Source organism: Telmatherina bonti (genome assembly GCF_933228915.1).
Source record: "Telmatherina bonti genome assembly, chromosome: 16".
NCBI lineage: Eukaryota > Metazoa > Chordata > Actinopteri > Atheriniformes > Telmatherinidae > Telmatherina > Telmatherina bonti.
In genome coordinates, this window is record NC_136614.1 from 33,394,217 (window position 1) to 33,405,371 (window position 11,155).

Consider the following 11,155-nt stretch of genomic DNA (forward strand, 5'->3'; position numbering starts at 1 on the left):
TATATCTCTCGGCTGGCCTGGGAACGCCTCGGGATCCCCCCCTCAGAGTTGGCAAATGTGACTGGGGAGAGGGAAGTCTGGGCTTCCCTGCTTAGGCTGCTGCCCCCGCGACCCGACCCCGGATAAGCGGCAGAAGATGGATGGCATTGTATAGAAAATTCTTGAGATTAGGATGAATGGGAAAATTTTCATGGAACGCTTAAATTAAAAGATGTGGAAACATCCATGGTGGCTGGAAAACTAAACAACTGAAACATTAATTTACTGATGTCAGAGTAAAGGTGGTGCACTGTTATAAAACAGATAAATCTGATTCCTTCAAAGCATCTAGAACTGACTGCCACAAATAGTACAGAAAAAAATAAAATGGTTTGACTTAATTCTCATAAGCTGAATCTCCATGAGTCTGAGCCATTGTTATCCAGGTTTCTTCACATTAGTCATGACAGAGCAGCATCCCAGCTTGGAGGCCAGTGAGACTTTTGCTTTTAAGCTCTGAAGGGCTGACACATTTCAGGGCTTCCTGGGGAGACAAGGTGGCCTTGGTTTCTCCCATCCACCTTATCAAGGAGATGATGTTACAGTCGCAGTGCCAGGGGTTGCCGTGGAGGTACAGCTTCTTCAGCTCTAGGAGAACAAGAATAAAAAGGCACTCTGCATCGACCATCACAGTAAAAGGAAACATGACGCGACACCTTACCAGGCAAATGACTAAACATGTTTCCATCCACTTTCTTCAGATGATTTCCACTGAGCGCCAGCTGAGAAAGTTTGGGCATGTTGCTGAAAACATCAGATGGCAGCTGCTCCAGCTCGTTATTCCTCAGGTAGAGTTCCTGGTTAAATATGCAACAAATTAATCTTTTTTAGCTTTTAGTAATTATTACAGTATTTTCAGATCTCAGACATTATTCAAAATGTGTCTTAGATGTGCAAAAGAAATATAATTTATTCATCCCAGGTGAAATTATAGTGTTGCAGTGTTTTTTTGTTGTTGATTGTTTTTAATTGAAAACATAAATAGCAACTAATTAGAAGAATTTAGTGCTTTGTTCCGGAGGGTGATGTTGTGACAGCAATGATCTCCAGGACCTTCTGACTTGCATTGGAATTGACATTGAAGCTGTGCTCATTGAACCAGTCCAGCTTGGAGATTTGCTCCCAGACCTTTTTTACAGGGCATTCAAGCCAAGTTTACCAACTAACCCACACAAACAGAGGTGTATAATCCCAGTACCATAAAGTAGAAGTCCAGTCCGGCAGCAGTTCCAACCAGTCACTAAACCAGCTGCATGTAATACATCCAAACACATGGCAGGACTTCAACTTTACTTTTACTTCTACTTTATAGATCTCTGCTACCTCCAAGCTGGAAAAGCTGGAAAAGTAACTTTCCATCACATCAGGTTAGTTAGCAGGAGGGGTATAAAAGGACTGGGTATAAAAGGAGCATTTCAGAGAGGCAGAGTCTCTCAGATGTAAAGTTGGATAAAAGTTTAACAATCTGAGACTAAATGGGTCCAAAAATTGTGGAATAATTTTAGAAAAAATTTCCTTAATGACAGTTGTGGAGACTTTGAAGCTCCCACCATGTATAGTGGATTATATCATCAGAAGATTCAGAGAATCTGGAGGAATCTCTGTGTGCACTGGGCATTGCTGAAGGTCAAACTATGCTGGTGATGGGACCTTCAGGCTGCACTGCATTAAAACCAGACGTGAGTTTCTTCTGGAAACCACTGCATGGACTCAGGAAGACTTCCAGAAATCTCTGTCTGTGAGCACAGTTCACCCTGAAATCCACACAAACAGGTTAAAGCTCTGATCTTTCATCATCATCATCATCATCATCATCACCCAGTCCATCTAACCCTGTGATGGACTGGTGACCTGTCCAGATGTACCTACCTCTCACCCTGTGATTGCTGGGGTAGACTCCAGCCTCCCCACAAGCTTCAACTGCACTAAGTGGTATAAAAAATGAATGGATGGACTAATATTATTGGTTAATAATTTCATTATGATATTACATTTACAATTAAACAAATGAATTAATGTAAATGTAGGTCTTAATCTTCTAAATAAAGTTTATTTGTACAATAAATGCAGTAGAATGACACGATGGATGTTTGAATCAAGCTATAAGTCAGCCAATAACCCTAACCATAACCACGCTTACAGCACCAAAAGGCGTCCGCTCTGCTCTCACCAACACAAAATGTCTGCAGCATCATGAAAGCAAAAATCCAGCAACAAGATGCAGGACTGTAGAGCAGCTAGAATCCTGCATCAGACCAGAACGGGACAACATTCCTTTCATAAAACTCCAGCAGCTGCTCTCCTCACTTCCCAGATGTTTACAGACAGATGTTAGAAGAAGAGGAGATGCTAACGATGCTAAGCATCATCCTGGAACCACTTTTTTACAGACATGTTTCTGCATCAGCTTAAACATGAGCTCATATTTTCCATGAACAGGTGTCTCAGTTTTAGCATCTGATTTCATCTATGCTCTATTGGAGAAAATTCTAGGTTTGAATTCTGTTTTTTATTTACATTTTCACAGCATCCCAACTTATTTGGACTGAAAGTTGTAAAGAAAAAGAAAAATGGTCTTTGTTATAAGTGTGTAAATGGATTAATAAAGCATGTATGATATCATGATACTACCTGCAAGTTGCTCAGGCCATCCAAAGCCGACTGACTGAGCGTTGACAGAAAGTTGTTGTCGAGAACCAGCATCTCCAGAGATCGCAGGGGTCGAAATGCTCCAGCAGGCACCGTTTTCAGACTGGATGTAGGAAGACAGTCAGTCACACAGTCAAACTGATATTCATATGCAGACACAAAGAAGTGCCTAATCTAACCAAATACTAGAAAAGCACTCGGAGAGCCCGAACTTCAGCCAAGGACCAATGGCCCTACCTCACAATGTAAAAGAATCCTTTAAAAACTTCCTGGATCCAAACAGTGATCTGGATCACCACCAAAATAAAACCTGTTCTTTCTTTTCACATTTCCAAAAGCTTCTGAAAATTTAAAGAAAATCCGTCCATAATTTTTTGACTTATTTAAGGGATTCTTTAACATTGTAAGGTAGGGTCATTGGCCCTTGGCGGAGGTTTGCGCTCTCCGCGTGCTTTTCTAGTTACAAGCTTTTTTATTTCATATTCATGAATGAGGATTTTATATTTGTAAATAAACCACTTCAGTGGATGTTAGTGACACATCCAATCCATTACCACTCACTGAAGAATGAAGAAATATATAACTGAACATAAATGCATATATTGCAATTATGCAAGTTTGTCTTTGTGATAAATAGAAAAAAGAAATGATACAGTTTTATTTTATAAGATATTTTCATAATATAGCTATGATCATATTTTATAAATATTATATAGAATACATTAAAATGAATAGTACATCAAATAAAGTCCAAATATCACTAATAAACAAACTATTACTGCATATGTCTGCAGAGGTAAAATGCTGGATTTATAAAAATGTGGCCATGTTTTTATTAATGCACACATAAAAGGTACATAATGATGCATTTTTGTTTTCTGATTCTTTTTTATGTTCTAGCACTAAATTTAAGTATTTCAACTTGGAACACATTCACATGTCTATTGCTAGTGTTGCTGTGAATACCCCAACATAGTTTGCAGAGTCAAAAAAAGACTTAAGGTGTTAAACTAAACTAGAAAAGTGTTGCATGTGGGCTTATTATGTCAGTGGTCAGGCTACAAACTCAATAGTTCCACACAATGATGGTAACTCTCAACCTTTCTGCCATTTCTTCCTCTTTGCACCTCCAACTTTCCACCAGTTTGTAACCACAGCAGAGGAAATAAATGCTGCTTTTGTCTGTGTAGATGTAAAGATGCATGCAGTTCCTCTGCACGTCCTCCATATGGAAGAATTAAACTACAATCTCGTACCCCTCAACTCCAACAATAAGCCCGTTAACAGCAACCATTAGGAATCTGAAGAAGTTCTCTGAAAACTGGAGGTAACATGCTCAAAAATGACAAGTTCGATATCCCCACACTGGATGCTGATTCACGATGCATTTATGCTTCCTTTTCACACACATTGTGAAAATATATGTGGTTATGATGCTTTTACAACAAACCAAACGGCCTAAACAACATCTCATCTAGAACCAGAACCAAAAATGTCTTGAGTACTGAGTAAATAATGGAGTAACAACAGATTTAAGTAAGTTCAGGTTTTTGTTTTTACTCTATTGTTCAAACCTGCTGCGGTCTTCACGCGAACATGTCCAGTATGAGCAGCAGGAGAGGCAGCGAGCAATCCGGGATGCTGCTGTGTTATTTCCTCTCTGTGGTTCACCAGGTGATCTGTTTGCTTTCACATTGTATGGAAACACACCAGGGTTCATTTGCAAGCAAACCAAACACCCCTGCTTTTCCAGTGTACCAGAGTTTGTTCTATGGTCTTCACCGGAGTGCAAATGCACGATCACACTGCTCCAAATGAGCCATTGTTTCCATGGAAATGGATCAGGTTTAATTGAAAACAGACAAAACAGCAGGACTGTCATGTCCCCTGTTCTCCTGGATTCCAAACTCACACCTGAGGGGACTAAAAGATCCTGCCACTTCTACTGATCAGCCATGGGACTACGTACCTCTGACCTTTGCCCCGAGGTGACGCCACATTGTTGAACCTCCTGACCAAACTGACCAAACTCCAAGAAAGGCTTGTGACTTCTGCAGAACCTCGTGATCTGATCATGCACTGAGGAACATTGAAAAGCTGCTCACCATCATAGCAAACACTGCACACTGTTCGTGTTGAGTAAGAGCTAATTCACACCACTGTGTTTTTATTTTAAAGTCCATTTGCTAAAAAAGTCCTTTTCATTTAGGGCCAAGACCCGTACAGAAGATCTGGAGCTTTTAGATGCATGCATCCTCTGACAGATCTGAATCAAATGGCTGAATTCGCTTATCCATATGTCCTGCATCAAACCATTCATTTGATTCAGGCGTGTTGGAGAAGGGTTGCCTCTAAAAGATGCAGGATAGTTGAGCTTGAGGCTGACGTAGAAGCAAACAAGCAGACTCGAGAACCTACAAACACAAGTCATAGTCCACTTCAAGTGGACCAAATACAAGAAGCAGATTACAAAAAAAAGTGCATTGTGGATAAAGACATCCAAAACATACACCCGTGTGGGACGATAGGCTGCTGTTGACAGGAAAAATGGCTCACTTTTAACTGATATGTACAAGGAACCACAGGTGTCTGCGTTAACCAGAAAAGGAAACAATTTTCTTCTTTTCTGTGCATCTCGTCTTGTCCTGCAGTACTTCTTGGTGTAGTTCTGTATGTGGTGCATGTTGGAACATATTATGTAAAAAGCTCATTCATTTTGTCAAACCGACCAAGTCCCAAATCGGATCGAGTCCCCAATCAGAGCTAGTCCACAATCGGACTGAGTCCCCAGTTGGACCAAGCCCCCATTTGGACTGAGTCCCCAATCAGACCAAGTCCCCTAACAGACTGAGTTCTCAACTGACTAAATCCTCAAACAGACCATGTACCCAATCAGATCAATTCCCCAATCGGACCTAGTCCACCATCGGACCATGTCTCCAATTGGATCAAGTCCCCTATTGGACTGAGTCCCCAATTGGAATGAGTTTCCAACCGAACCAAGTCCCCAATCAGACCTAGTCCACAATAGGACCGAGTCCCCTGTCAGACTGAGTCCACAATCAGCCTGAGTCCAGCGGACTGGCTTGGTGTGAAATTACCCAAGAAGCATCTTCAGCTTTGTTTCAGTGTAAGTATGCGATTATGTAAGAGGACATTCTTACTCACCTCCACTCATCAGCTGTTTCCACTACATTTTTTCACCAACTAAAAGCAATATTTCTAAAAATTTTGAGAAATTAAAGTCGGGATTAGCAGGTGTTTCCATTGAACAATGTCTAGCCATAAGCCGTGATTCCTGTAAAATCTTGTCTCAGCTCATGACATATTTTGATATAATTTCACTTTGTTTATTCATTTTTTCTGTCAGCTTTTAAAACAAAACTGAAAAGCACACACACACACACACACATATATATATATATATATATATGTAGTATTTGTAAATGTGACCTGTTGTTGTCCATGTTGAGGAACAAGAGCTGCTTGAGTCCAGTGAAGGCCTTGGGAGAAATCCTTTGGATGCGATTTATTGAGAGGTCCAAAACTTTAAGAGCAATCAAAGGTTTGAAGGCGTTAGATGGGAGCATTGTCAGCGCATTCAGAGGGAGGTCCAGTTCTGAGAGGTTCCTCATGCCAGTAAACATCTCAGGTTTGAGAGTGCTTATCTCATTCTGGCCCAGCATGAGGAAGCGAAGGTTTAGGAGGTCCTACAGACATGCAAAAAGAAGCAGGTTTTAGCTAAACTATCATAATTTAATGAAGTACATGTTGTGCATTACTTTCTGAGCGTTTTACCCGAAGTCCCCTTGATGGAAGCAGGGTGATGTGGTTGCCATATAGGTTGAGAAGCATTAGTTGTTTCGCACCAGAAAAGGCCTGTGGATGGATGGACTTGATGGCATTTCGTTCCAGGTTGAGGCTCTCCATCTTGGGATATGATCTCAGAATATTAGCCTTCAGTTTTGTGATACCATTTTCACCTTTTTGGCATCAGTGGAAAAAGTTTTGATGAGTTGTGTTTACAGCCTAATTTAACCGTACAGCACACATTGCAACATTAAAAGAATTTCTACCATGAGGTGCTCACCCAGTTTCAGGATCCAGGCATCAGATGGTATATTAGAGGGGAAAGCATGAAGCCCCCTCTTATGACAGTTGACCTCTGATTTTTCTAAGTTGGATTTTCTGGAGCACTTGCAGACATCAGGACAGGCCACCACTGCATGCAGCACACAGAACATTACCAGCATCAACCTTGGCAAGAGACGCATCCTCCCTGCAGGGTGGAAGAACTCCGTCTGAAAACTTGAATTTCAATATTCACACACATTTTATCTCTTTATTTATTTGGATCCCTAAAATATAGTTTGTGTGTGTGTGTGTTTACAATGGATTTGAGACAGGGTTTTGATTATCATATCAAATGAATTTACAGACTGAAATACGATGTTATTACCTTAATGTGACGGTTAAACTATGATTACTGATTAGAAATGTTGTTCAAATGGGAGTCAGTGGGGCTTAAGCCATGAGGGTCACTAGAGGGAGTGTCTGGAGGCTATCCCAGCAGGTACATGAGGTCGTCAGTCCATCACCGGGGTAACAGAGAGGGACAAACAGCCATTCACCCTCACACACACTCCTAGGGACAATTTAGAGTAACCAGTTAACTTAACATGCATGTCTTTGTGCGGTGTGAAAAAAACCCAGAGAACCCGGAGAGAAGCCACATGTACACCAGGACAACATGCAAACTCCACACAGAAAAACCACCGTTCAAACCTCGGCTGGGGGAGGCTCAAACGGTGGTCTTTGAATCTCAACCTTCTTGCTCTGAGGTCACAGTGCTAACCACTACACCACCGTGCAGCCGAAGAAATACATGTAATTAATTACATAAACACATACATACAAACACATACATGGAAATAAACACATAGAAACTTGCTGTGTTTTTAATTTATAATAATTATTAATTATATATATATATATATATATATATATATATATATATATATATATATATATATATATATATATATACACATTATAAAATGTGTCCATGAATCAATGAATCAAACTAAGTGATAAATTATTAGATTAAAAAAAATTATGAATTTGCCCATGAATAATAAATAAATAGGTAATCAGAAGGCACAAAATGAATCAGCGGAGTATAAAAGATGTGTTAAAAATGTGTCTAAAAGTTATTCAACAAAGTCATACCAGTAGCCAAATCAATTTTTAAAAGAGGCAAGATGTACAATCATGCATGAATAAATAAGGGTTGAATGCAGAGAAATGTTTTCCTCGTGCAGAGCACCGCTAACCTGTCAGTCTTCTCTGTCAGCAACCTTCGTCCTCTGATGTCTGTCCACTTTGTTGTCTTTCAAACAGCTGAACAAGCTCCAGCCGAGCTGCTCAGTAAGCAGCTGCTAGATGGGAAGAAGTAACACAGAAGTCCGTAGCCTTAAATTCTGATTTTAGAGGTTTCAAAGTAATATTTTAAACATGGCAGAAAGCGCTTCAACATTCTTGGCTTTCCCAGCGTTGTGAAAACGGAAAAGATGTGTTCTCCAGCCACATACAGAAGCAGATGCCACAATGTGATGGTGTGGGAAGACGGCCTCAGCAGACAGCAGGGTGTGAAACGTCACAAAGCCCAGAGAAATGTGGCATCCATGGAATATGGCACTGATCCATGTTACACCATCCGATCACTGTGTGTGTGTGTGTGTGTGTGTGTGTGTGTGTGTGTGTGTGTGTGTGTGTGTGTGTGTGTGTGTGTGTGGACTTAAACTTGTGACAACTTCTTGTAAATATGAAGAATGACATTTTATGTTCATGAGTGCACAATTATTTTGTTTGTGGGTCTAGTGAACAAAGAAAAGTGGCCGTTGTTGCTTGTTCAGACCAAAATCTGATCCAACTGCAGTCATTTTACACAAGTTGTAGTAAACTGAAAAATTCTACTAATGCTTAGAAGAGCTAGAGAATATTAGAGGGAGTTTACATATTTTTTCTGTCTAAAATTATCTTTCCTACATTAATGTAATATAATTTCACAACAAGGGCTGTATGTAGAATCTGGGTCTCAAAGTGGACGTGTGAGATTATTACAGAAATGTCTGAATAAAGATGTGTGTTACTGTGTCAGAGTAAATTCACCTGGAACACAGTAGAACATGTTTATATCCTCCGAAAAGGAAACAATTTACCTTCAGTGGTAACAGTTTTTAAAAAGTGCAACTGAGCAGTTTTCCAGATATTTTAATGAAGGTTTTATGCAGGTAAATATCTTAAGAAGCCATCGGCTGATGTTGGTGATCTACCAATGTCAGAGTGAAGAGAATAGAGGGACAAACCCCACATTCCCTTTAAAGAAAGTATGAGGATTCAGAAAGACAGGAACCACAAGATAGTATAGGAGGAGTTAATACTTTGAAATAAAACCTCCTTCATCTCCATGGAAACCAGCAGGACTTTCATTTCCATGGAAACTAGCACGACTTTTGTCTCCATGGAAACTATCAGAACCTTCATCTCCATGGAAACCAGCAGGACTTTCATTTCCATGGAAACATGCAGGACTTTTATCTCCATGGAAACCAGCAGGACTTTCATCTCCAGGGAAACTAGCAGGACCTTCATCTCCATGGAAACAGCTCTTCATGGCATTTAACTTTCTTCTTTCTCCACCACCTGCTCAGCCACCCACCGGACTGACTGCAGAAATGTTTGCATCCTTTCTTACCGAAAAGGTTGCTACTATCAGTAATCAATTCTCTAAGCCCGACCAACTCAGCCTACCACATCCAGCTAGTGGTGATTCATTCTGCTCCTTCCGTCCTCTGAAAGAGGATGAAGTCTCTAAACTTCTAGTAAACTCTAAACCCACTACCTGTCCTCTAGATCCAGTCCCTACTGACCTCCTGCAGAGCATTTCTCCTGCAATCAAAGCTGCACTGACCCATAGTATCAACTCCTCTCTTGAATCCGGTGTCTTTCCCTCTGTCTTCAAGCAAGCTCAGGTCACCCCACTGCTGAAGAAACCCACACTCAACCCACTCCAGGTTGAAAACTACCGTCCGGTCTCACTGTTAACGTTCTTATCAAAACTGCTAGAGCATGCCGTCTTCAGTCAGGTCTCACAGTTCCTCCATGATGTAAACCTATTTGATCCATATCAGTCTGGCTTTAAGCAAGACCATTCCACTGAAACTGCTCTCCTGTCTGTTACCGATTCCCTCTGGCTTGCCAGATCCACTGGTTAATCCTCAGTCCTGATACTTCTGGACCTGTCTGCTGCTTTTGACACAGTGAACCATCAGATTCTCCTCTCCACACTCCGAGCTTGGCATCTCTGGATCTGTCCTCTCATGGTTCTCGTCCTACCTCACAGGAAGATCCTTCAGAGTATCCTGGTGAGGAGAAGTGTCCAGATCACATGAGGTGAAAACAGGGGAGCCTCAGGGATTGGTGCTTGGCCCTCTTCTCTTTTCACTATACACCTTGTCTCTCAGTGAAGTTATAAGCTCTCATGGCTTCTCCTACCACTGTTATGTAGATGACACTCAGCTTTTCATTTCTTTCCCACCTAACGACGGCAAGTTTTACTAAGAAGATCAGCTTGCCTTGCTGATATCTGTGCATGGATGAAGGCTCGACATCTTCAGCTCAATCTGTACAAGACAGAACTCATTGTCTGCCCGGCCAATCCTTCCTTACCTCCACAAATAGGTGTCAAGCTTGACTCTATACTACTTGTGTTGCTAGGAATCTTGGTTTCATGGGAGATGATCAGCTGACCTTTAAGGTCCATGTTGCCTCGGTTGCCCGTACCTGCCGATATGCTCTCTACAACATCAAGAGAATCAGAGCATACCTGACAGAACATACTACTCAGCTTTTGGTTCAGGTTCTGGTCATCTCACGCATTGATTACTGCAATTCCTTACTGGCAGGTCTGCCTGCGTGCTCTGTTAAACCTCTGCAGATGATCCAGAATGCTGCAGCCCGTCTGGTCTTCAACCAACCCAAACGGGCTCATGTCACTCACTGCTAATCACACTTCACTGGCTTCCGGTCACAGCACAAATCAAATTCAAAGCTTTGCTTCTGGCTTACAAAACAATAGCTAAAACAGCTCCCGTTTACCCTGACTCCTTAATCCAAACCTACACTCCCTCTCCACAGCTACGTTCCATCAGTGAAAGACGGCTCGTGTTACCACCAATACGTGGGAGTAAATCACTAGCCAGACTAGAATAGAATAGAATAGAATAGAATAGCATAGAATAGAATAGAATAGAATAGAATAGAATAGAATAGAATAGAATTAGAAGGATTTTCATCTCCATGGAAACTAGCTGGACTTTTATCTCCTTGGAAACCAGCAAAACCTTCATCTCCACGGGAACCAGCAGGAACTTTATCTCCATGGAAACCATCAGGACCTTCATCC

General features: G+C 41.2%; 1 protein-coding gene across 1 annotated transcript; it reads right to left on the reverse strand.

Annotated features, from left to right (window-relative positions):
• Positions 1–436: 436 nt before the first annotated feature.
• Positions 437–10,513, reverse strand: LOC306767255 (uncharacterized protein; the record flags this gene model as incomplete). The annotated part of the gene is made up of 7 exons (XM_079255176.1): positions 437–627; positions 701–836; positions 2,671–2,791; positions 6,142–6,398; positions 6,487–6,671; positions 6,779–6,910; positions 10,420–10,513. 7 exons carry the CDS (start codon positions 10,511–10,513, stop codon positions 437–439), a joined length of 1,116 nt encoding a protein of 371 aa, XP_079111302.1.
• Positions 10,514–11,155: the final 642 nt, after the last annotated feature.